The following is a 27,010-nucleotide window of genomic DNA, read 5'->3' as shown; positions in this document are numbered from 1 at the left end:
TGTGTAAGGGGAGGTAGAAGAGTTAGAGACAGGATAAAAATAAGACTAAGAAGGTAAAGAGTAACAACGTTTTGAATGCAGTTAAAGTTTATTTGTGTCTGTAATAAACTACACTCTTCTTTGTCAACTTGAGAACCTGACTGAGACTAAGTGATTTAAGTCCATGAGACGACTGGGGGCTCTGTACAAACGCCACACCACCCTTTCTAAGCTAGTCACTGATGACCTCCCACCAAGGGGTGAAGGAGCTCTCCTTGCACTTTTGCATCTGATCTAGGATTTAGGGGTGTGTGATCAGGGTGCACGCACTGGGGCGCTGAGCCGAGAGGGCACCTCCTTAAAGCCCGGTAAGTGAGACACCAGGCTTGGGGGACGAAGCATGAGGGTCTGACAGGGTCCTAGAGTCCTCCCGCCTCCTTCCCAAAACCTAGGGAGGATCTACACTCACATTTTTTAACTCTAAAAAAGAGAGATCAGGAATGGTTCTGATAACCATATAGCCATGTGACGTTCATTTTTAATGTTGATAATGTGTTATTAAAATGTGGTGCCAGAGGGCGCTGCAGAGCAACACCCCCCCCTTCCAAAAACCAGGTAGACTTTGTGAAATGGGACTTTTTCTGTCTTGATGTTTTGGAATGGTATTTTTAATATCGTTCTGATAAAAGGTTGAGTGTAGATCCAGCCCTCGTTAGCACTTTTCCAGCTTTGGGAAGGAGGAAGGAGGGCTCTAGGACGCTGCCAGAGCCTCACACCTCCTTACCAAAGCTGGGTACCTCCTTATCCGCCCTTTTGAAGTGTGTTGGGGGAAGGGGGTTTATTCAGTTATTTTTGTTTTTATTTTTTATGTATTTTGTGTTATAATCACCTAAAGACTTGTGGGTATAGGGCAGTATACTAACTAGCCAGCTAACTAGTTAACTAATTTGGGAAAGCAGCATGAGGGCTGGGGAGGGCACCACATTTTGGCTTCACACAGGATGCCTCACACAGGATGCCATGGTATCCAAGTCTGCCACTGATTGTATGCTGACAAAATTTACCATTTTGTCCTCTTTCTCTTTGATTTTCTTTGCTACTTTGGGGAAACTTCAAACAGAGCTCGTTCCCCTTTGGTGTGGGGTGAGTTACAGCAAAAGTGTTTTTGGAACGAAATCTTAAATGTATTTAGGAAAGAGAATTTTTTTTTAAAAAAATGATGGCCCACATTTTCCGCTAGGGGGAGTGATGCCTGCATTCAGAGAGACACAACAAAACATGAAAACTGGGACTGCAGCAACACTCAGTGAATTGGTAGCATTACAAATTGCTCCTCGGTTTAAGAAGCTTCCAGTTAGCCTTTGCAGTTTTTTTTTTTTACAAGGCGCATCTTGCATCTAAAATGGAGCTGAAGAGAGACCCTGTGTGTACAAGACTGAAGGAATAAAGCTTTGTGATGGAACTGAAAGCCTCCTTATCTCAGCTGGAGTTGGCACTAGTCATTATATCCATAAAAATCACCCTTCAGCATCCGACGTCTTGATGAAGTGCTCTCTGCCCACCCTGCTGGAGCTGACACAGAGCTTGGAAACTGCAGGGTCACAGAGAGCAGAAGGAAAGGTGGCCATGTGCAAACAGTGGCACACATGCAGACAGAGCCCCAGTTGTTTCTTAATTAGGACTGTAGCGATGTCATCATTAGAAGCTAGACTGTCAGATGTTCAGAAGAAGCAACAATGCCTTTCTGTGTAGGCCAGGGAAAGGGGAGAGGAGGAATGAGCATCCTAGGTAGTATGGTGTAGTGGTTAAAGTGCAGGCCTTAGAGCAGGGTGATCTGGGTATAAATCCTTGATCAGCCACAATGCACTTTCTCTCAGTCTAACTCACTTTGAAAGGCTGCTTTGAGCTGCTTGGACAAAGGATGAGATAAAAACGCAAATAATAATTAAGTCTCTGACCTGGCATATTTTCCCTCTTCAGTATGCAACGGTTTTGCAAAAGTGGATCTTGATTAGTTGTACTAAACTAAGTGATACTTCATCCTTTCCTAGGAAGCTGCCTTGTTCCAGGTCAGACCATTTGTCCATCTGGCCCAGACCTGCTTACTCATGACTAAGCAGAGAGGCCTCACCCACCATCACCTGCTACCCGACCCATACAATTTTATTTCATAGTATTGTAGAGGGATCCCCAGGGTCATCTAGTCCAGCCCCCTGCAATTATCTTCCACTTCTCCTCCAAGGAACTCAGAGTGACATGCATGATTCTGCCCATCCCACTTATTTATTATTATTATTATTATTATTATTATTAATTATTGCTAATATTATTAATTGAATGTATATACCGGCCTATGGACGCAGGTGGCGCTGTGGGTTAAACCACAGAGCCTAGGACTTGCCAATCAGAAATTCGGCGGTTCGAATCCCCATGATGGGGTGAGCTCCTGTTGCTCGGTCCCTGCTCCTGCCCACCTAGCAGTTCGAAAGCACGTCAAAGTGCAAGTAGATAAATAGGTACTGCTCTGGCGGGAAGGTAAACGGCGTTTCCATGTGCTGCTCTGGTTCACCAGAAGCGGCTTAGTCATGCTGGCCACATGACCCGGAAGCTGTACGCCGGCTCCCTCGGCCAATAAAGCGAGATGAGCGCCCCAACCCCAGAGTCGTCCGTGACTGGACCTAACAGTCAGGGGTCCCTTTACCTTTACCTTATACCGCCCTGTACCTGCAGGTCTCAGGGTGGTCCACAGAGTAACAACCCTGTGAGGTAGGTTAGGCTGAATGACTGTGGCTTGCCCAAGGTCACCCACTGAGCAGCACGGCTGAGCAGGGATTTGAGCCCTAGTCTCAGGTCCTGGGGTCCTTCTGGCCTGGAAGGATCTCCTGCTCTGATCCAGCCGGGCTGGTTTTCTATAAAGCCGAATGTCCCTTTGCTTGCAGTACCTGGGAAGAGTCTCTTCCCTTTTCCACCTGCCTTGACTGTTGTGTTAACTGTCATGCTGTGTTAATGAGCTTGTTTGTTACATATTTTAATTATGGATGCTTTAATGTAGGCGTTCTCCTCTGTATTTTAATTAAAGGTCTATGAGAACCTCAGAAACAGAAAATGAAAGCCATACAGGTTTTTTTAAGTTTGGTAGAAAAGAGCCTGGACAACTGTTTGAGTGTTTGTGAGATTTCTGTCCATGCTGTCTTCTTTCCAAGAAGAGTGGCACAGATCCGGGACCGATTCTTGTATGTTGCCAGCCCAGACTCAGGTTGTGATGACTGCCTGCACAGTGGAGATCTCTCTGCTTCACAACCTGACCCCTTCCATCATACTCTTTTATGCCCAACTATAGGCAATGCTTATCAGTGGTGGTGGTGGGGTATATCATTAACTCATTGCTGTGGGTCTTCGCTTCAGACAGTTGCTTATGCAACTTCACCAGCTGGAGACACAGAGCTGTGGTTTCTGTGGTCAGTCCCTTAGGTGCAGACAATTTAGAGGCCACCTCAACCCCCTCCCCCGTGGTTAGAAACCTAACCACACCTCTAGCTTTGTGGTTTAGGGTCTTCTCTGGAGTAGGTCTAATATAATTCTGCCGTGTCTTTCTCTGCTCAAGTGCTGTGAAACGCGACTCTTGGTCTTTGATCACCGGTGCAACATCCATGTGTCAGAGATAATTCAACCAACTGTGGATTTGCATTGCTGCTTAGACAATATACTCAAGCAGGCAATTTCTTTAGCTAGCTGTGAGTGCACTGGATAATTTCATTAGCTTGATATGCGTGGTTACTTCTTCATTTCCTTCATGTGGTAATTGTTGCCTACTTTTCCTTGGATAGTTTCCTTCGCAGCGTTATCATTAACGTTGGTTCCAGTTATTCTGAAGGAACATTCCCCTCCTCCCGCAACTTATTATTATGTGATGCATTCCACTCCCTACTGTCTTCTGAGTAAAATTAGTGCCATTCAGCTGTTTAGTTATAAACACCATTCACATCCTGGTACAGGTAGTTTAGTTTTGCCGAATCAATTTTCTGGACCTGATAGAGTCACTGTGCAGACCACAAAGTGTCAAGTGACCACAACACTTTTGCTAGATATACAGACTGATTCACAGCCAAGATAATCAAAGTATTTGTAGACACGAGCAGATGCAACTGATTTTGGACTAGCCAACGGTTTATGTGTCTGGACTAATAGGCCAGCTCATGTTGGCATCTAGATTGATCCTTCTAACATTTTCTAAATATATATAAACTGCTACCAACATGAGTTTGACCAAACTGTGGGAGGCAGTGGAAGACAGGAGTGCCTGGCGTTTAGACTAAACGGCTAAACAACAATATAAACTGCAAATTCTTTCATTCTAAACTCTCACCTGTTACGTTTCCTGTAATTCCTCCTTCTCTAGGCACAATTTGCCCTGTGGTGTACCTCGACTCTTAGCTAAACACATATGCGTGTTAGCACAGGGGTATATGGATAAGGAAACAAATGGCAATCCTTGTCTCACTGGCCATTGCCAGCCACTTGAAAGTCCCACACTGCTCCCAGATGACTGCAAATCTGCAAGATGTTATTTTGTGGAGGCAGCTTCAAGAAACTTGTGCCTATTCTACCCAAACAGATTGCTACTGCATGCCTTTTGGGGAGCACTGATGAATTGGCCTTATGCACAATTGGCCTTTGCCCAGTTTAGCCGCCTAGAAATGAAATGGAACAAAGCAGTCCTTAAAAGAAAGTGCTTTGTTTGGCTTTACTGCAGGCATGGGCAAACTCAGCCCTCCAGCTGTTTCTCCCATCATCCCTAGCTAGCAGGACCAACTCCCATCATCCCTAGCTAGCAGGACCAGTGGTCAGGGATGATGGGAATTGTAGTCCCAAAACATCTGGAGCGCCAAGTTTGCCTGTGCCTGCTTTACTGCAATGTGACTAGTCTTTCTTACGGTGATTGAGTTCATCTCTAAGAAAAAGAGACAGCGGCAAATTATGGCACAAGAAGAAAAAGTGCTATGGGGAATGGAGGGTGGATTTTGAAGGCAAAAAGGACAGGGGCTCATCATTGTTATGTGTAGGAAATCCCCCTTTTTGGTCCCCAGGACCCTCAGGGTCCTAGGTTGACTCTTTGTGTCATAGACTATTGTAGGTAGTCTATGATTAGTGTATACCAAGGGGGCTTAGATTTTTGTCACAGGATTAGTTTTTTATATTCTACAATAATTGATAATTACAAAATTCTTTAGCATATTCTATATATTCTATATATTTAGAATTCCTTAGCATATTCCATAGTGTAGGGCTTACCTACCTAGCTACCCCCTATTTTCCTAGCGCCTAGTGGTCCCCCTAAGCATCCCACACTGGTCTCTTCCTGGATCCCTATAGGCTTAACAGCCAGAAATGCTCCCTTGCCTCAGATTCTACTTGCAGCCAATCCGGTTTCTTCCTGCCTTCACTGCCTTTTCTCCTATCTGCAAGGTTCTCTGAAACTGAAACACACAGATTTTGTTTGTCTGTGGCACAATGGCCCTTGCGAAACATGGGAAATGCCAAGGTTCTCTGTCTTTTCCCTTTGACTCCTTCCGCTTCTCTTCCCTTCCGCTCTTAGTTTTCTTGGTGACTTCCCCCTCATCGCTCCTGTGTCCTGCTTTTTATGGCCACTATCAGCATGTGAGCAATGCTCCTCAGCTGTGGCCACCTTGCCACCTCCTGTATTTTCCTTGGAGCAAGCTGGGAGATGAACTGCCTAGAAGGCTGTGAGAACAGCAGCTCCGGCCTCCTCCTTGCATCCAAGCTCCAGGAAAGAAAGCCCTTGATCCACCCAAAGCAAACTAAAGTTTTACTAGCACAGGAGATGGGAATAGTTGCTGGACCACTAAATAGCTGCAGGCTGTGTGTTTCTGGGGACACTGGGTCCTCCATTTCCTTGCTGCACAAAGTTTTAAAGGCGAATCAGAAATTGCCTTATATTTCAGGATTCCCTCACTTCCCACCCCCAATACTGAGGGTTTGTGGACAAACAGTTGATGCCCCATTCAGAAGTTGACAAACAACCTATGGCAGCGATTCTCAACCTGTGGTCCCCAGATGTTGTTGGACTACAACTCCCATCATCCCTAGCTAGCAAGGCCAGAGCTCAGGGATGATGGGAGTTGTAGTCTAACGACATCTGGGGACCCACAGGTTGACCTATGGACTAAATACAGCTAGTAAATGAAGCCATTGGAGAAAGAACTCAGCTCGCAAGAAAACCAAACCAGCTTGTCCTTATTGAATCTCTGCAATTGTGCATGAAAACCATGGACGTGCAAATTCAGACCCATAAAAGTGCTCCATTGTCATGTCTCCAAATCACCTAGCAGGATATTAAGAGGCTCAGTGATGTTAGGGTTGCCCTCAGCCACCCCTAGAAGCATCACTGGGTGAACAGGGGCTGGTTGCTCAGAAATATTCCCAGGCAAATCCCCTATGGCTGGCCTGAGCTATGTTGCATCATGAAGATAAGAATTAGCCAGAGGAGTCGATCATCTTGGCTAACCTGCTTGGGCATCTTGTGAAAGGGTAGTTAGGAATGCTTAGGAAGACTGAATAACTGGCTCAATTAGTTGTTATTCTAACCTGGTCTCCCCCTGACACATTCAGTTCTGCACAACTGAAAACAGCCTCCTAAATGTCACGAACAGACATTATACTGCCAAGGGGAGGGGATTCCTTTTTAAAATGATTATTCTTTCTTTCTCTCTTTGCAAGAAGGTGTCGCAGAGCTGCAGTTTAAATCCTGCCAGGTCCCAGGAGCTGGAACCGAAACCTTCCGGCAAGGTTGATTAAGTCCAGCAATAGACACCCGTCATCCCTGCAACGCAGTAGGGGTAAAATTAAATGAATGGTAGCTTGTCGTGGCCAGAACTCCAATATTAATAAGTGTCACGCTGAGCTCAATGCACCGGCCAATGCATAATTTATCTGGCTTCATAAATATCAAAACATGCCACAGCTGCTAGGACTTTCGGCGCAAACCCCACAAATATTGCTTTAATTATTCAGTGGCTCGGCTCGGCAGAAGCCAGTCAACCAACCACTTCAAAGGTAGAGTTTAATAAAGTATCATTTGCAAGAGACCATCCAGAATGGGATGACGGCACTACCCTTTATTAAGGGATGCAGTGCAATGGGCTAAAAACCTTATCAGAGGGCAGAAATCCCACAGAAAGAGGCTTAAGGAGACCCACTCAATGGGCTAAGTAAAACATCTGAACAGTGCCCTTGCTAGTGACTGAAACGTACCAAAAAATAACAACAAAAATCACAAATAGGTCTATTTTCTCAGAAGGAAAGTGACTAATGTTAAATAGATTTGTAGGAGACTGGTGGTATAGGAGGGAGGGAAGCCTTCATGATTTAAACATACGCAACACAGGTTAACTAAATACATGTATCAATCTAATATAGAACAAGTATTTACATACCCACCCAGCCAACTGAACAAAGCTTTTTACTTCTTAGACTGTAAACAATACTCTCATTTGGAACTATAAACAGCCACACTGTTTGGAATCAGCTAATTTTAGAATTCTACTGTTATTATTTATATCTCACCTTTTCTTCAAGGTGCTCAAGGTGGCATGCATGGTTCTTCACTTCCCATTATTCTCACCATCTTGCATCTACAAGCCTCCCAAACTGTCCTTCCCTTGCCCTGTTAAGGTCATATGCATTTAAAGTATACTTACATCACTTAAAAAGCTATGGTTTTCCCCAAAGAATCGTGGGACCCCGATTTCATTAAGGGTCTCCTAACAACTCTCAGCACCTGCAACAAACTACAGTCCCCAGAGGGTTGAGCCATGACTGTTAAAATGGCATAAGAGTACTTTAAATGTTTGGTGTGGAAGTCATAAAGCATTACAAATCATTTAACCTCACCCATTCTCCTGATCTGTCCTTCACCCGAGTCTGTTCCATGGCTATACCTAGCACAGAAGTAGGGAGTCTGCAGCCTTCCAGATAATCCTGACCATTGGCCATGCTGGCTGGGGCTGATGGGTTTTGTAGTCCAACAACACCTGGAAGACCATGGGGTAGCAGGGCAGCTCTGTCTTCTAAGGTCTTTCACCCTGAGCGGCAGCTGGAGGGAACTGACCAGAGCACTGGCCAAACTGTAAGCTCCTAGGTGAGCTTCCTTACAAGCTCATTCATCCTGAGCAAAGCCTCAGCGTGGTCTTCACTGAAAGGAGAGTGTCTGAATGAGACACAGGTGTGTTTGGAAACAGGTGTGCCCTATTGGTTCACTAATCAGAGAGCTCCCTGTAAGCTGGCCTCTCCAAGGGAAACCCAAGTTCACCAGCTTGTTTTCCTATGCTGAGCTTAGCTGAAAGGCAAGAGGATGTCCTTTTTGTTTCATAAATTCCATATATATTTGATATTCAGGTCTAGAAGGCTTTTAGTTCTTGTCTGTGGCATGAGAAAGGTCCCAGGTTTAATTCTCAGCATCTTCAAGGCAGGGATGAAATGGTTCCTGATCTAAAACCCTGGAGGGCCCCTGGCAGTCAGTGTATATAATATTGAGCTATGAGGACAAATGGCCAGCTATAATAATAATAATAATAATAATAATAATAATAATAATAATATCCCACCCATCTGACTGTGTTTCCCCAGTATAAGGCAGCTCCCTATAGTCCTACATTCCTTTTTGTAAAAAATTCAATTTTCCACTTTAACAATCCAATCAAACCACATTAAATATTCCAAATTATACATACACATATCAAATAATCCAAATATTCTGCCAAATTATAATTTTTTTAATAGGACTTCCCATGCTTCAAGTTCAGAGGGCTCTGATCATCTCATATCTCTACTGCTTTTCATAGTCATTTCCGATGGTTCCTCTAATTCTTTCTGTAGTTAACCTTCCTTCTTTCACAGCCTCTGAGTTGTTCTCACAAGTGAGTTGGAACAAGCAATGATATGTTTCTGTGTGGATTTTATGTCTATAGTCCTACATTCCTTTGCCCAACAACATTTGAAATCCTAGGGGAAAAATGTGCGGGTGTGTTCATGTCACACATGCTGCTGCCACGTCCCTGCTGCAGGAAGCCGGTAACGAGAATATTCAATGCTGCATGTTTCCTGTACAAACTGTGTGTCAGTTCAAATACCCAGAGCAGATTGCATTTCAATTGTGTGGATGACAGATGCTACAGTTGCAAAGAACAGGTTGGGCTGTTGATGAACGCGAGAGAGAGAGCAGGAATTGGAGCCCGAAGCAAATGAATGATGCTCCTTGCATCTAGACAGACAAGAGGCAGGAACAGCTTGCTGTATCTCACATGAGTGTTTCATTGGGGAAGTGAGGGCGGGTGGAAAAAAGCCAGGGCTGCATTTTGCGTTTAGTTGCTGTCTGCCCTTTCTGCAGCACACTGTCTTCTTTCAGTCACACTGCTCTTGAATGAACAAGAAACTTTGCTAACCCATTGAGGCCAACTGATCTTGACAGGGTGTTTAATGGCACACACACACACACATATATATCTCCTTTCCCAGTAGTGCCTTGATTGTACCAAACAGTGGTATCCAGTCACTGTATCTGACACACACTAACAGCTAGAGAAGTTATTAAATGATAATACAATGGGTACAATTAATAATGTATTACTAATTAGAACTATTATAGGCAATTATGACTATTTTTGCATGGCTCAGTCTAAAGGGAATAGCTAGTTATTCAACGGACTGGAAAATCACAAATTTACAGATCTCAAATGGCTCTCTGATATTGAATCAGACCTCAGATTCATTTAGCTTCAATGCTATTTGCTTTTCAAAACTCTTCATCACATATTTTTAGGTGTCAGGCAAAAATGTCTCTCTGTAACCAGGCCTTTGGCTGATTAAGCAACCTATGGCCTTTTAAAGGTGTTTGTGGGAAGAGGAGTTATTAGTTTGCTTTGGGGTTTTTGTTATGTATTTTGTGTTCCAATTTTGTATTTTTATATTGTAAAGCACCCTGTGATCTTCAAGTGAAGGGCAGTACACCAATTTAATAAATGATAGTAATAATAATATATGGTCCATGGGGTCACGAAGAGGCGGATACGACTAAATGACTAAACAACAACAATAATAATATAATGCACTTTTGTACTCTATTTTCACTAATCTATGCTTCTATATGTACCACAGTCCATGCATTTTTATATACTTTACTTGGCTTGGAGAACTGCGTTGCAGAATTGGGAGAAGTTTGAATTTCGCAGGGTAGCTGTGTTTCAGTTGGCCTATTGTTTCTGAGAATGCATTTGGCAAGTTCACTGTTAAATGCAAACTGAATCACATTTCTCTCCCATTCCCATAGGATGGGGTCCTGGGAGTTGTAGTCTAAAACAGCTGGAGGGCACCACGTTGACTATCCCTGGTGCAGAAGGTATGTGACAAAGTGAAAGCGGAAGATGGATCAAAGGACCTTGATGTCAATGGCACTCAGTGTGGGGAAAATGTGAGTGAGAGTTGGGGCCTGTAATGATGCCCCCATCACCATAAGAAGCAAAGGAGGAGCAGGGAAGCATGGTATAGTGGTTAAGAGCAGTGGACTCGTAATCTGGTGAACCGGGTTTGCGTCTCCACTTCTCCACATGCAGCTGCTGGGTGACCTTGGGCCAGTCACACTTCTCTGACGTCTCTCAGCCTCACTCACCTCACAGAGTGTTTGTTGTGGGAGAGAAAGGGAAAGGAGATTGTTAGCTGCTTTGAGCCTCCTTAAGGAGAGTGAAAGGCGGGCTATCAAGTCCAAACTCCTCCTCCTCCTCCATTTGGCTTGCAGGGAAAATATTGAGGCATATTGCACAATGCAGACGGTCAAGGATGGTTTCAGTGCCTTCTATGAACGGCCACATATTACGGAACAAAAAGTAAGCACAGCAACCTGGTGGTAAAATAATGCTTTATTTTATGGATGAACAAACACTACTATGGCGCACCTGGGCTTTCCCTCTACAAAAGGTTACGAACAGAGCAGTCAGTGAGCTCCTCTGCTCAAATTCAGTTCAGGCATACCAGCCACAAAAAGATTATTGAAACCTGGACATCTGTAGCATTCACATGGTCTATTTGGAATTTGGCCGGAGGAAGCAGCATTATTCTGCAATCCCTGTTCATGTGAATTCTGATGAACGATAAATTATGAGAGAGAGAGAGAGAGAGGGGGGAAGGAAGGAAGGAAGGGAAGAGAAGAGAAGAGAAATGTCCTCACTCCCCACTGGAATTATCTCCCATGGTGATCTAATTACCACCAACAGCCAACAGACTGAACCTAAAACGAAACAGAGGAAAACGAGGAATGCTGCGAAAGTGATCTGTGTCGCACTGCTGCCTGGGATGGGCAATTTACCAACAGCCACAATGTAAAAATGTAGAAATTGGCATTGACATTCAAGCTGTCCAAATAATAATAATAATAGTAATAATAATAAAGGATCGCACAATTGATATAGTTCGAATGAATACCTCTAAGGGGTCTTAATAAACAAACAAGTGTTATTGCATGCATGCTGAACACAAGACGTAATAATACTGGATTGCAGAAGGGACTCGGGGAGGGAGACTCGACAAATCAAAGACTTACATTCCTGTTATATACAACAAAATGAATTATACAGTATTCATACTAGCTGTACATTTGGTCAGAATAATTTACATTAGCCAAAACAGACAAAGGAAGAAAAGGTGTGAGGGGGTTCAAAATGGTTTGAAATATATTTGTCTCTCCCAGGACTCTAGTGAGGAGGGATTGGGGCGTGGGAATAGGAGGGAACTGTAGCGAGGAAGAGGGCTGCGTTTAGAAGCCAATGAGGAAAAAAGAAATGCAAACTTGCAATCCCAAAACCTAGCTTTCATCATCACAACAAGAGATAAGACCAAAAAAAAAGCACTTTTGTTAGCACTGATTAAAATGCATACGTTATTGTGATGGTAATATCTGCAGATTTGGGACGATTACAGTCAACACAGGTTGGAGCCATGGAAGAGTTGGGAGAGAAGAAATTGCAACTGAGTACGCAACCCATGCTTTGATCTAGCCAGGCAGCTGACATAGCAAGGTAGGAAATCTTAGCCTCTAAACACTGTCAAGATCTGACCCTTTAGGTCAGGGGTCGGCAACCTAAGGCCCATGGGCCACAAGCAGCCCACGCGGGTCGTTTAACCGCCCCCTGAGATGCCCCCGAACCAAGCCGCTCACTTGGTGAGACCCCGTACGCTGTACTAAACCAGCGTGGCGCGGGGACTCACTTTTGCAGTGCTGAAAAGTGCATCTGCGCAGGCACAGACGCCGGAAATCGCAGGCGCACACACAATCCGGCCCACAGAGGGATCTCCGCTGGAGTGAACCGACCCAGGCAAGGTAAACCTTGCCGGCCCCTGCTTTAGGTCCCAAAGAGATGCCCCACATTTGCTCCACCCATTCTCCACAACAATGAGGACCAGAAGATTGCTGTTTTGCTTGACAGCTGCAGTTCTTGACCTTGCATTGGTAGGCCTTTAAACTATGTGGTGTGACAACTGTCAGGCAGATTTTGTTGCCCCTCCCCTGCCCCATGACGACTTTGGGTTGTTGTTTTTAAAAGCATTGGACAGATTGCTTAAAAGCCTGTTTCATGTTAACAAGACCCAAAAAGCAAAAAGCTAAGTTGTAATCAGTGCATCAAAGAAATCTCCAGGAAGAGAGTTCCTGCATGTTTTAGGAAAAAAGGGGACCCTACACCATGTAGTCTACTGTTTTTAAGCAATTTCTCCCCTCTCCCCTTACCCAGAATACATTGCAGAGCTAAAGGATTAGTACAAGGCCGAAGGAAAAGGAAGTGGCAGATAAACACTATATACAGAAAGACCTATACAGTGCATGAACTTTAATTAAAAGTTAGTGTGACTACAGCAGGGCTTGCTACAAAGGAAACGTCTGCTTAGCGGAGCAGTTCTGTAGCAACGACCAATTCTCCAAAATGCAGAGGACAATGGGCAAACAACACATAAATTGGTACCTTGGAAAAATAATTGTGCTATAATCTTTATTCCATGGTTGGTAGTCTTATCTGAGACAATGAGGTGCTAACTAAGGGAACCCTAACACAGACGGATGGTGGGTTTTTCATTCCTACCGCTTGAATACTTTCAATGCAAAGGGGTTTGTTTAATAGTCATCTTGGGGGAATCTCCTTCTAAGTCCAGTTTCCTGATTTGAGCATCTTACTCCAGAAGTCACTTTGTGGCAAGAGAAGACAAGAAGATCCTTTCTTTTCTTTTTCTCATTTTGAACAGCAGTTTCTGCTGAGTTCCTCATGCTTAAATGTTCTCCCGTTCAGGAAAGAGTCATGATCTAGTACAAGCAGCAGGCGGACTGCTTCTCCTGTGCAGTTTTTGTTAAATACATGCTCATGTAATGCTTCTTTCTCCGGGGGGGAAACAGAGAGATTCAGTTGCATATTATTATTATTATTATTTATTATAAACTGCCTTGTGCTCATGAGCACAAGCCTGAAGGGTTATTCCTCATCGTCTTCCTCTTTCGTTGATACTACGGGGGGTTTGTCCTGGGGTTTGAAACACTCCGCGAAGAAATTGACCACAGACTTGTACAGGTGCTGCTCCAGGGCTGGGTTGTTGAAGTAATGACCTTCATCGGGGTATATCTGAAAAGAAAGGAAGGCCGCCATGAGCAGGTGGACAGGTAAAGATGTGCCACAGCTGGAGTTGAAATCCACCTTGAGAAACATCCAAGCTCATCCTCTCAAATCCAGAGCAGCCTTGCTATCCCCTGGGCTAAACGCAGAGGTGGTGAGGGCGTTTGACCCTTAAAAATATGAAGTAAGCGGCAATGATTCATTGGGCAAGAGATGTGGGACATAATATAGCGATGTCTTCGTGGAAGAAGTTGTGGAAGAGTAATCCAAGATTTAGGGACGCGGGTGGAGCTGTGAGTTAAATCACAGAGCCTAGGACTTGCCGATCAGAAGGTCGGCGGTTCGCCAGAAGTGGCTTAGTCATGCTGGCCACATGACCCAGAAGCTGTATGCCAGCTCCCTTGGCCAATAAAGTGAGATGAGCGCCGCAACCCCAGAGTCGGCTACGACTGGACCTAATGGTCAGGGGACCCTTTACCTTTACCTTTACCCCAAGATTTACTGCTTGTAACACTCGTAAGAAAAAACTATATGAAGATTATTTATAGACTGCATTTAACACCAAAAAAAGTTAGCCAAAATGTACAAAACAAAGTCAAGTATGTGTTAGAAGTGTAAAAGGACAGAAGGAACTTTTTTTTCTGTATGTGGTGGCCTTGTAAAAAAAGCCAAGGGCTATTGGGAAATGATATATAATGAGATTAAAAAGATGTTCTAGTTGAAGATTCCCAAGAAACCTGAAGATTTTCTTCTAGGAATTATAGATAATGATGTACCCAAAGAGTTGGTTAACATTTTTATGTATATAACAACAGCAGCACAAATACTGTATGACCAAAGATGGAAAGGAGGAGAGGTTACAACAAAGGAAGAATGGCTTTTGACAATGATGGAGTATGTGGAACTGGCAAGATGAACAGCAATGATTAGAGACCAAAATGATGAAAAATTCACTGAGGACTGGAAGCCTTTTATTATCTAAAGAACTACTATAGTGAGATGAAAATGCAAGCAATTAATGCAACAGCATTAATTATTAAGATAAATAGGTTAAAATTGATGTTTTGAATAGTATTATGTGAAATGTGCAACATTCAATGGTAAATAGGGAAACCATGGAAGAGGAAAACAAGAAGTCAATGGATAAAGTAATTTATGGCCTTATTTACAAAGAAAGAAAGAAAGAAAGAAAGAAAGAAAGAAAGAAAGAAAGAAAGAAAGAAAGTCGAAATAATTGGCAACTGGAGAGCCACCTCTTTGTCTCAGGCTTCCTTTGGCCTAACCGGGCAGCTGTAGCAGGAAGCCAAATGAAGTCTAGATGAGGACTTACCTTTGGATCTGGCTAAAGGGAAACTGCTGGTGGGAGGAGGTCTCCCAGTGGGAGAGTGTGTTTTCCCACCAGGCACAGAACTGGGGCTGGTTGGTTAATGACCCTGTTTATGACCATTCCCATGATGGGATGAAGGCCCTCTCCTGTGGGGCAAGCACTGTTGTCTTTCTTCCAAGGATTCTGGGACTGGAAAATACTCTGTGTTGGGGCTCAGGGGCTACCTGCTGACGCCACTGCTGCTTCCCACTTTTCTGGACCCAAAGATGGATTTTGGGTCTTTGGGGGCTGGGGAAGTGGGAAGCAGAGGGGGGCAATCAGTGAGAGGACCACAGAGGTCTTTTTTAATACATTGAATGTTCACAAAACCCCCGCCCTTTGGGGTCTTATTATAGGATACTTGTGCACCCCTAACAGCTATCTCCTGTGGCTTGCTACTTCATTGGTATAGTTGTGGAGTTTGCCGTTTTGAGGCTTTTAAAGCTGCATCCTTCAATAGGCAAACCACAGAACAGAACATGCCTATTGATCCTCCTCCTTATAGCAGCCAGTTTCCATGCCCCAACTTCTACTTTTCCATATTATTGCATGTTTGCAATGTGGGGTTATTAATCTCTGGCAGCCACTAAGAGCCATGATTGTCCATGTGGTCAAAAAGTACATCATTGCAATTTCGCTATAAAGCACCGCACTGACTGAATGCAAAATTGCCTATGCAGATAATGTGTATTAATGAAAAGAACATGAACACATAACAATACTTTACCTGCAAGCTGTAATTAGCCTTTGCCCTAATTAGGTGTGTGATGAGGTCAGCAGTGTGCTGGAAGTGGATTTTCTCTGTAAAATCAGATTAGGATCATTAAGTGCCAGAATAATGATAAAAACTGAATAATAATAATAATAATTTTAAACATGCAAAATGTGCTGCTAACAGATTGTGTTCGCAGAGGCCTTACCATCAGCAGTTGCATGAATGATCAAAAACTTCTGATCTTTCATGGACATCGCTTTATGTGCCAGTTTAGTAGTCTGAGATTAAAAGAGAGGTGAGTTTCAGCATTTTATGTCCTTGCACTAATAGTTCTTTGAGAACTTTACTGAGCATGAAAATGAACCAGTGGACTTAACAACAACAAGGCAGCACCTGCTGGGCTTTGGAACTGCCTTCCTATTGACATGCAACAGGCATCTTTGCTCAGCTGTTTTAGACGCCTGCTGAAAACTGTTACTGTTTCTGCAAGCCCACCCAGACCTAGAATTTGGACTCATAAAGGCCCTCAGGAGAGGCAGCGCCACTCTCCAATCAAATTAACCTGGCACTATTTTAGTTTAGGTTCAGGTACTGCTTGCATTTTAAGGAATGGCAATGCAGATGTTTTATACTGCCCTGGTACCCTTTTAATTGTTTCATGGCTTCACCGTTTTTGAGATCTTGTATTATCCAACACTTAAATTTTTGGAAGCCATCCAGCAATTTATTTATTTTGCTGCATTGGAAGGCAAGATTTAAACCCCCTAAACAGATGAGCACACCTATGATAATGCATGAAACACACACACACAGCCTCTGCCACCAGCGGATTCTCCTGCGATCCAAATTATGTGCCTGCAAGCAGCACCGAGAGGGCAGGGCTAAAAATCAAAGCTGTGTGTTGCATTTGGGCTAAATATAGAGGCTCCTTCTGCCAGCTCCGTTATCCAAGTCATTACCTCATATGCTTTATTGTCAATCCCTTGTAATCCCAAGTATCTTTCTGAAAAGGCCGAAGCTGAAACAAACAAAGGGAAATCAGTGAGGCATTACCAAGCTCAGACCAATATTTCAAACAGCAAAATAAATAAATAAAACCAACTGTGCTTTCTTTGGCCTGGTTTCTTCTATGAGGTGCTTGCAAGCTTTTTAATTTTGGAGGATTTTTTTCACTTTATTTATCAGGGGAAATAAAGATTTTAAAACAAAGATACCATTTTATCCTTTTGGGCATGTCGCTGGCCAAAGCTGAAAGGAATTATCTGTCCCAGACACCACTCAGGTGCTGAGATTATAACTGGAGTTTGTCCCCAAAGTGCCATCTGCAGTCAGGCATGGGGAGGCCACCACCTGGGGAGAAGATGGCCTTCTTAATTGTGGGCTCCTGATCAGGGACATCCCTGGCCAGGGAGGCTTGCCTGGACTTTTTCTGAGGCCTTCAACTTTATTGCTGCTAGTTTTATCTGCTGTCATAATCCTTACACTGTTTTGCTGATGTTTATTGCTTATGGATGCAAGCAACATTGAGAATATTTGTATGGAAGGGTGCCATCCAAACCCAATGCGGTGTGGCGGTTCAGGTGCCAGAATAGGACCTAGGAGACCCGGGTTCAAATGCCCCCACCCTCAGCCATGAAGCTCACTTAGATTCTCAAAGCCCATAGCACTTGCACAGTGTGATTGCTGAGCCAATGAACCCATGTCCCTGTGTCTGTCAGTATTTACCATATAATCTGAAGTCCGTCAGTGGGGAAAGAGCAGCGCCACAGGAGAAGACAGGGTCTTTATTCTCTTCTCCAGAAAGGAGGATGTAAGAGCTCAAGTAGCCTCCATAATCCTGAGAGGAAAGGGGAAGAAGCAACAAGATGAGGGCTGGAATGCAAAAACAATCCTTCTCAGATGGAGAGAACGCACCATATCACAATGCTACCCATATTTTAATACCTCAGGAAATGGAAATTCAACAGGGAAAACTTTCCAAATAAGCGGGAGATGCCCTAAATGGCCTCGGTCCAGTACCGTAAATTTCGCTCCATAACACGCAGATTTTTCCTCCTAGAAAGTAAGGGGAAATGTCTGTGCGTGTTATGGAGCGAATGCCTACAGATGGCGGGGGAATCTGCTGCAGTTGTGAGCAGTCCGTGGCTCGCTTTGAAACAGCAAAGCGGGTGTAAGCGGCTCCTGTCAGCGAGCCGAGCTGGGGAGGAGGGAGAGAAGCAGAGCGGGTTTGGCTGCTTTAAAACAACCCCTGCTCTCTGTGCCTGCCTGCAGTTTTTTGCTGTCCGATTTTGGATTAGCCACTGTAGGGGCTGTGTGTGTGTGTGCTTGAGCTATCGTTCTCCTCCTCCTGCTTCCCCTTCGCTCTCCCTGGCCCCTGCGCTCTCCCTCCGACTTTAGAATTGACACTCTGTGTGTCTGTGTGTGTGAGAGAGGGCTCCTTCTCCTCCTCCTGCTTCCCGTTCACTCTCCCTGCGCTCTCCCTCCGACTTTAGAATTGACACTCTGTGTGTCTGTGTGTGAGAGAGAGGGCTCCTTCTCCTCCTCCTGCTTCCCGTTCACTCTCCCTGCGCTCTCCCTCCGACTTTAGAATTGACACTCTGTGTGTCTGTGTGTGAGAGAGAGGGCTCCTTCTCCTTCTCTTGCTTCCCGTTCACTCCCCCAGTGCCCTGCAACTTCCAGCGCCCTGCGACTTTAGGGCCAGTTCTCTCTCTGCGTGTGTGTGTGTTTTGACCTCACTGCGCTTGTTGGGGGAGAGTGTTGGTTGCAATTTTTCTTGATTTGTCTCAGAGTGGTTACTATCATGGTTTCCTTGCCGGGGTGGAGGGAGAGACGCAGAGCCTGCTTGTTCTAAAGGAGCAAAGCCGGAGAGGAGCCTCTCCTGCATTATCAGCAGCATCCTTCTCCACACCCCCCACGCGTGCTCCTTGTCCCTTGAGTTCTTTTCCTTCCCTCCCCACTTAAAACGTGGTTACAAAGCACAGATCCACATGGATCCTCAGGATTTTTGCACTAGGTCACCCCAAATTCACCATCAGATCACATAGCATATCCATGGCTACAGCCTGCACCAAAACACACACGCACCCACTGTTTCATGGGGCTGCAATGGCGCAAAAACGTGGTTACAAAGCATGGATGCACAACTCACCGTCAGATCACATGTCTGTGGCCACAGCATGAACCACAAAAATCATACATCCACTGTTTCGTTTAGAATATTTTTTTCTTGTTTTCCTACTCTAAAAACTATGTGCGTGTTATGGTCAGGTGCGTGTTATAGAGCGAAAAATACGGTATATCTGAAGGAGCATCTCCACCCCCATCGTTCTGCCCGGACACTGAGGTCCAGTGCTGAGGGCCTTCTGAGAGTTCCCTCACTGCAAGAAGCCAAGTTATAGGGAACCAGGCAGAGGGCCTTCTCGGTAGTGGCACCCGCCCTGTGGAACGCCCTCCCACCAGATGTCAAAGAGAACAACAACTACCAAACTTTTAGAAGACATCTGAAGGCAGCCCTGTTTAGGGAAGCTTTTAATGTTTGGTGTATTACTGTATTTTAATATTTGGTTGGAAGCCGCCCAGAGTGGCTGGGAAAGCCCAGCCAGATGGGCGGGGTATAAATAATATATTATTATTATTATTATTATTATTATTATTATTATTATTATTAAACAAAAGGCTCTTCTGTGGTATGCTCTATGTATTAAAATATGCTGCTTATTCACAGGGTGGGGGGTTGCGTAACCCTGCAGGTGCCATTGGACCACAATGCCTATCATCCCTGACCATTGGCCGTGCTGGCTGGAGCAGATGAGAGTTGGGAGTCCAGCAGTCTCTGGAGGGCCACAGTCATTTTTGTTGGTCGGTTGCTTGAAATTACGCCTAGAGATTTAATGTTTTAGGGATTTATTATTATTATTATTATTATTATTATTATTATTATTATGCATTTTACTGAATATCAGTGTGGCATCCCCTTTGAAATGCACACCAGCAAACCTTATGTAGGTTTGAATCAATTCCACTTACAATTCAACAGGCCTCGAGAGAGAGAGGGAATGAATATTATCCAGGAATTAATGTGTAACAATCAAGGCGAGAGGGCAAGGGAAAGCAAAGCCTCACAGTATTTTCTCCCAAACACTTGGCATCTTCTTCTTCCAAGGCAGGATTTACAAGAAAACACAGATTGATGGCTTGATTAAAAACCCAAGGCTCTCTCTCCCTCAGAATCAACAAGCAACGTGCCGCTGTTAAAAAGACGACCATAATAAACCGCAGACACGCTCACTCAATCAAGATGCAGATCTAAACGCTTAAGCTGAAGGTGAAGGCTGAAAAGGCACTCACCTTTCCAAACACGCCGACTCTCGACTTATCAATATACGTGTTTTGCAGCATTGTGCTGAAAAAAAAGAAAGAAAGCAGGACAATTTGATTATCTTAAAGTAAGAGGGTGCCTTGAATATTGCAGCCAGGATGCATTAACAGCAGCACAGGCAGAATTCCAAGTTCATATGCAAAAGCATCAGCTGCCAAAAGGCAGAGGCGACGCTTGCTGTCCTGAGCAGACACCATGTTTTTTTGCAACGCCACCACATTTTAAAAAACGGAATAGTACAAATCATTGAAAAGCAACAGCAGCAATTTCCAGGATGCAGTTACAAACAAAACCAATCCCCCAAAGGATTCTTTCATTCACCAGACAGCCTCCGTCTGGTCCTTTTCCTCGAAAACACCCAACCGCCTCTTCACGTCGTGGAGCAGCTTGGTCCCTTGGAAACCACTTCCACGCCCATCAAACTTCATCACAATGGCGCCATGCGAGCTGACCATGACGCTCTCCCAGTTCACCTCAAACTTTTCCGTCACGCTCTGTGTGCCCGGAGTCCCGTCGCTATAAAACAAGAACAAAGCAAGTGGTATCTCGTTACGATGCACAGTGACAACGAATGGTTTAGGGAAGCAACAGGAAAGGAAGGAAATGCAGCTCAGGGTCGCATCACGCGCTGTAAAAGCAGAAGGCTCCAGCTGCAAACTCTGGGGTCTCCAGTTCAAAGAGTCAAGGCAGCAGGCGATGGGAGAGACATCTGCTCAGGAGCCACTGCCAGTCAGAACAGATCAGCCTTTCTCAACCTGGGTCTCCCAGATGTTAGACTACCATTCCCATCATCCATGAATGGCTAGGGCTGATGGGAGTGGTAGTCCAACAACATCTGGGAAACCAAGGCTGAGAAAGGCTGGAGCAGATCCACTTAGTGCCCTCCATCAGCCCAAGTCAGCGCGGCCAGTGGTCCAGGATTTTGGAAGCTGCAGCCCAAACATCTGGAGGGTAACAGGCTGAGGAAGGCTGGAGTAGACACTACTGAAGCAGATGGACAAATAGTCTGATATAGGGGTGGGTGAATCTGTCAATTTCAGGATCTCATTTTTCCAACCCTAAATTCATTTCTCCAAGTTTTTATATCAGCTTGCAATTATTCTCATTTTTTAAAAGTCCTCATGAAAATTGACCAGCATCTGACCAGGACTGACCAAGAGCATTTCCTCCTCCTAATATGCATGTCTATATGCAATTTTGTCAAATATGCACATTTTTGCAGCGCAACCTTCTCCCATATAGTGCATTTTCATATACTGCTTTCACTAATACTACATGCGCATTACCCCACAACATGCATTTTTTGTACACATTACTCAGCTGGAGGGACTGCATTTCAGAATCTGGAGAATTGCGAATTTTTGAAGGATGGTTGTGTTTCAGTTCTTGCTCTGTTTTGGAAAGTGCAAATTGGAAAATATTCACCTTTGAACAGAACTTCTCTTCCACTCCTGGTGGTCTGACCTGCTTCCATTCCTCCTTCCTAAGTGCAAGTGAATGCAAAATCCCAATTTCTCACATTTATGGCTAACAGCTGAAACAGCGGATTGCACATTCATAAAATGTGCATGCACTTCCTTTACCTGGATCTCATGAACCTCCTTGTAAAAGGCCAGCAGCACGTTTTTGTGGGCTAGCAGGCACACATACTGTGCGTCTTCATCCTGCCTCCCCCACTCCCAAATACAAGTCCTGTCCAGGTTTCATTCTTCTGGGAAATGTGGGAGATTGCCCCAGAGGCCCTGTAAATGACAGCTGCATCTTTTATGCATTTTATGCTGCTTTCAGACAGCCCTACTATAGGAAATTGGTAGGTGACATCAGCGTTGGCTGGATAGCTTGGTTGGTTAGCGCATGGTGCTGATGATGCCAAGGTTGCAGGTTCAATCCCTGCATCAGACAGCTGCATATTCCAGCATTGCAGGAGGTTGGATGAAATGATCCTCAGGGTCCCTTCTCCAGGCCAACTCTATGATCTTCCAAATCTATGATCTATGGGCCTCAATGGATACCCAAGCATGTTGCTGACTAGTCCTGGAACTACCATTCTGGCTGAGATGCAAAAGCTCCTCCTCCAGAGCTGACACACAAGCACAAGAAGTCAGACGCTTCCTGTTGCCCTACTTGTTTAATGGCTGAAAGTAACAGAGCTTATTTTTTGTTTCTTTTTCAGGGTCGCAGCCAAACAGATAAGTTAACAGCAACGTGAAGTGTGATATATCACAATGCGTTTCCTTGCCAAGCCAAGATGTCAGATTTTATTTTCTTCGGGCACATGCACATTTAACTTCTCGTGGTAGCAGCATATCTGCTTCAGACAGTGATGGGTCTTTAAAGGCAAAGCAGTGTGAACGCAGCAGCAATTTCATTTCATCTTAAAATAAATTATTTTCATATCACCTTTCACCCCGAGACGAAAAAGGTCCTCAGCTAAGTGTGCAACTGCCAGTTACAACAGCTCCTCAAGCAATTTCATCACAAATAATTTTTTTTAATTAAAAATCAAAAAATTAAAATTCTATCTACATTAGGCCAGCCCAGCATGTTCTTACAGTCCACTAACTGCAACTTCCTCACCCCCCAAAAAACCCTTGCAAAAAACAAAAAAAAAATAGGTCCCACTTCTGAAAATGCCCAGGTTGTTAGCTTGGGGGAAAGAATTTGATGCGACTGGTGCCACACTATAAGAGGAAGAACATCAGTCTAACCCCCCCAGGGGAGGAAGCACCCAGAACAGAATCTGAAAATGTATTAGGGTGCAGGAAGAGGCCCACTCTTGAAATTTCCTGGGCTCAGTCTAGCTAGGGCAGGAACAGCAAACCTGTTGTATTGTTGAATTACAACTCCCTTCACCATCCTTGACCACTCGCCATGATGGCTAGGACTGATGGGAGTTACTTAAGAGGGCTGCCTTTTCCCTGAGCCTAATTTAGGGCTTTGAAAGTTAAATTAGCACAATGAATTGAACTCAGAAGCTCAGTTGGTAGAACACGAGACTCCTAATCTCAGGGTCATGGTTTGAGCCCCACACTGGGCAAAAGATTCCTGCATTGCAGAGGGTTGGGCCCTTCCATCTCTATAATTCTATGGTGCTATGTACGTATCTCAAATGCATCTTCCACCAAGAAAATCTTGCAGGAAAGGATGGGGATGTTTGCTGGACTAGGCAGCACTTAGTGATACAGGAAAATTCTTTTCAGGTTGGTTGGATCCTGTGTGTGGGTCCCCCCCCCCAAATCTCCTGTGCGTACAGCTTTCCTGATTTGCATTTATTCAACACACAGCCCAGCAGTGCATCCTCATTCTGAGGCAGTCTAATCAAGTGTCGTTAGCTTGATGAGTACCAATCTTCCTCAAGCACTTGTATAATGAAGCACATTTCCCCAGAGATAATTTTTGACGTGGTACGGCAGGCTTCATGACAGAGCTTTTGTCCTCCCTTCAAGCCAGCTTCGGGGTGACATTTTGGAACACACGGGCAATGTCATGCCCTCTTTTCGCTTGCAAAGGAAAAATAATTGTTTGACTGTATTTATTTACTTTTCATCCTGCCAGCTCCACAATGGCTCAAGGTCACATCCTAGGAAGGATTATGTGAGACCAGCCAGGAAAGCGTTCAGACTCTGATCAGGTCCGTATATGCAGGAGAATTAGGCTGTCATAGAATGAAGTGTGCGACTCGTTTGCTGATGGCTAGACCACTTTTGAATGCTCCTTCACATTCGTAACAACACCTCCCTACAAATGGAAAGCAAGCACTGAAAAGGGAGAATATATTCTATCCCAGCTACCAGCTGCTCTGGTTTTCTATTTGTTTTTAACATTGGTGAGCATTTAATAATGTGACTCTTCACCCCAACTTTATATTCTGCATGTGGCTAAGTTCTGATGCATGGGAACATCGTGGTTTTGTGCCACTGCTGTTTTTAATTAGCAAATATTTCTCAAGACCCAGCCAGCATGAGCAGACTGTGCCCTGCCAATGAGGCAGTTGCTTCATGTGGTGAATTGATTTTTAAGGCTGGTAAGAGAGAGATACATCTTGTCTATCGTAAATGAATGGGAGTTGGATAAGAGCAATGGCGTTCGGTTGGAAAATTCCTACTGGATTGTGTTGTATATCTGCGGTGATGCTTTTTGGAGAATATATATTTTTGGCTTCATTTAACCATATGCAATGGATATCAATAGGACCTCTCTTTTTTAATTATGCACAAGAGGGCAATTGGCTCAGAAGATCCAGTAAACTTCTGCGTCTGCCACTGTCTGCCCTGACTCAGGTAGGGAGGGACCACAGTGCACTGGCAGGAAGGGGTGGAGGGGAAATTCTATCCAGTTTGCATTGATAGGCAAACTGTCCAAATCCTCGCTTCCGGAAAGAAGCGAACTGAAAAGCAGTCACCCTTCAAAACCCCAACTTTTCTGAATTTTGCAAATACAGTCTTCCAGCCAAGCAATGCACAGAAAAATGCACCCACTAGGCCAAAGCATGCAGATATAAATGTGTATTTTAGGGGAAACAACATTCCAAAATGTATTGTGTTGGCTGAAATTGCTTGCAAAAATGTGAACATTTCTCAAAACTGCATGAGTTTATTACAATAAATTTGTCCTAAAATGCTGAAGAAATTTCATGAGGATTTCTTTTTATCTTTATTTTAATTGCAGAAATGTGGAGGAGGGAATTGAGGACTGGAAAAACGAGAAACTGGGAGAACTGGAAATGGACACATTTGTCCACTCCTTATGGCAGAGCCCACACTTTTCATGCAGAAGGTCCCAGGTTCAGTGGCTGTCATCTCTAGCTTGAAGGATCAGACAGCAGGCAATGGGGGGGGGGGGAGAGTCCTCCTCTCTGCCTGGGAGCCTGGAGAGCTACTGCTGGTCAGAGTAGACAATACTGGGCCAGATGGGGAAACCGTCTGGAAGGCAGGAAGATGGAGTAGTTGCCCTATGCTGAGTCAGGCCATTGGTGCACCCAGTGTCTAGCTGGCAGGGCAGAGCAGAGAGATGCCCACGGGAGGCGGAACAAGAGCCAATGGCAGGCAGAGTCAACTAACTCTTCTTTTTTCTTGCTCCCTGCTGCATTCTATAAGGGCAACACTGAGATAAGGATAGGGAGCAAGCGGCCAGCAGTGCCACCCTGTGGACTGGCTGCAAGTAGGCAGATAGGAGCTCGTTGAAAACAGAGGTTGGTGGGCAGTGCTCCCTTCATGCTAATGGGGCAGACTCCAATCTAGCTCAGCATTGCCTACATTGCGACTGGAAGAGGCTCTCCAGGGATTCAGACAGATCTACCTGCAATTGAAGCTGGGACCTGTTCTGCGTGCAGAACAGATGCTCTGCCCCTGAGCTATGGCCCCGATCCAGTATGGCAGTTTCCTGTTTGCTGCAATGGCCCCTTGTTCCTCGCCTGCTCTATTCCGTCCTCAGCTAGTCAGCTTTTGCCTGGCTTTGCCAAGCACTGCTCCACTCCCTAACCTCGTATGTCCATGTTTCTCCTAGCAACAGGCAAAGCGCAGCCTGGCTTGGGTGCCTGGATGTCCCCTGAAAATGATACAATTCATAATGTTACTCACACAACAAGAAGCAAGGGGTAGTGCATGTTTTCGGTGAAGACGGCCGGCTTTGAAATCTGCATCGGCAATTCTAGATAAGAGACATAAGGAAGCTCTTAAGTTTGAGGTGGTTGTCATTATGCTGAATGATATTTTTCTTTTGCTGGTAACACGGCGGCGCTTCTCAGTGGGAACAAAATGGCATTCCATAGGCTAGCTTGGCAAATAACACCTTAACAGAATATCTACACCTTCAAAGAGGAAACCTGCCCAGCATTATCGAAGATGACAAGGAATCTGGCGCTAAGGCGTGTCGCGTCGCTTGGTCATGCACCAAACATGCAATTAGTGGCCACTGATATGTATTATTTCCCCCTGTAGGCAGGTGGACGAGCTGCAGAACCGCAAGGCAATATTTTGGAAGCACTAGGGGAGGGAAAGAGAGATACTACATGAAATGAAAATATCCCACAGCGAGGAGGAGAAGGCTGCTTTCCTCTTTTCCTGCTTTCAGGGTTTTGGAAGACAAAGGGTTCTTTTTGTGCATTTTAAACACCAGGGGTTTGATTGCAACTTGCCCTGGTAGAATAAAACGAAGCAGAAAAGACTTAATTGGATGAACTAAATTAAGAAGGAGCATTTGCAGGAACAGCGCACTGGTTGAAGGACTGTGTCTTAGAAGAACAAATAATGGTGCTTCACGTTTTTTACCCCCTTGGGTGCATACTGGTGCAGACATAAAGAGGCTGCTGCAGGAGATTCTTCCTGCCTTGGTTTATTTTCAAAATAAAGTACAGTGCACAAGGACAACATCTTGGCAATCAGTAGCCAGATTAGCCAATAGGTTTAAGCGGTTTGCTTTGCAATCTTCTCATGACACTCTTGCCTAATTAATTTATTCCATCAGACTTGCTAATAGATAGCTGATTTGTATCATTAGCCGCAGGACAGCCAACAACTCGTGGCTTTAAATATATTTAAACCAAGGCAGAGATAATTCAGCATGTAAGACTGGTTTTGAAAATACAGCTAGGTCCCGAGGAAACAGTTGTGCAATTACTGTCAGTATATATTTATGGCTCAGTCCATCAGCACATACCTATTCCAAGGCTCAAAGCAGATGATACATTTATATGTCCGATCACATTTAACGTGTCAAGTTTTTTTCTTTTAAATAAGGAGTTGGGGAACCCTTTGCATCCTACTGCAGTTCCTGCAAAAACCATCCTTCCTGAAGAAATTACTGTTGCTTCAGGCATAAAGCATTATTCCTGGGCCAAATAGAAGCTTCAGGGGAGCCACCTTTGTCAAGTCCATGCTGGGGGGCGGGTAAGGGTTAACCCCCTTCCT

The 27,010-nt window shown here is 44.6% G+C and overlaps 1 protein-coding gene and 1 long non-coding RNA gene across 8 annotated transcripts in view; one reads left to right on the top strand and one right to left on the bottom strand.

Annotated features, from left to right (window-relative positions):
- The first annotated feature begins 2 nt into the window (after window positions 1-2).
- On the top strand, window positions 3-11,606 carry LOC309326140. The gene is made up of 3 exons (XR_014150196.1): window positions 3-53; window positions 10,325-10,393; window positions 10,790-11,606. It is a non-coding gene; the product is annotated as an uncharacterized lncRNA (long non-coding RNA).
- The window catches only part of DPP6 (dipeptidyl peptidase like 6), a 506,474-nt gene continuing 490,356 nt past the window's right edge, over window positions 10,893-27,010 (bottom strand). For 6 of the 7 annotated variants that reach the window (XR_014150079.1, XR_014150080.1, XR_014150081.1 and 3 more), the window contains exons 19-27: window positions 25,682-25,751; window positions 20,424-20,618; window positions 20,072-20,126; window positions 17,450-17,561; window positions 16,684-16,742; window positions 15,930-16,002; window positions 15,737-15,810; window positions 12,488-13,652; window positions 10,893-12,015 (exon numbers count right to left, since the gene is read on the bottom strand). Coding sequence is in view for 1 of the 7 variants with exons in the window: in XM_081834265.1 (XP_081690391.1) it covers window positions 13,506-13,652; window positions 15,737-15,810; window positions 15,930-16,002; window positions 16,684-16,742; window positions 17,450-17,561; window positions 20,072-20,126; window positions 20,424-20,618; window positions 25,682-25,751 (785 nt within the window). In the remaining 6 variants the exon portion in view is untranslated. Of the gene's footprint in view, window positions 13,653-15,736; window positions 15,811-15,929; window positions 16,003-16,683; window positions 16,743-17,449; window positions 17,562-20,071; window positions 20,127-20,423; window positions 20,619-25,681; window positions 25,752-27,010 lie in introns of all 7 variants that reach the window. The other variant, XM_081834265.1, reaches the window with a different exon arrangement.

The sequence above is a fragment of the Podarcis erhardii genome, assembly GCF_964252035.2.
Source record: "Podarcis erhardii genome assembly, chromosome: 12".
Lineage (NCBI taxonomy): Eukaryota > Metazoa > Chordata > Lepidosauria > Squamata > Lacertidae > Podarcis > Podarcis erhardii.
Note: the sequence above shows the minus strand (reverse complement) of the source record. Positions and strands in the feature narration are given on the sequence as shown.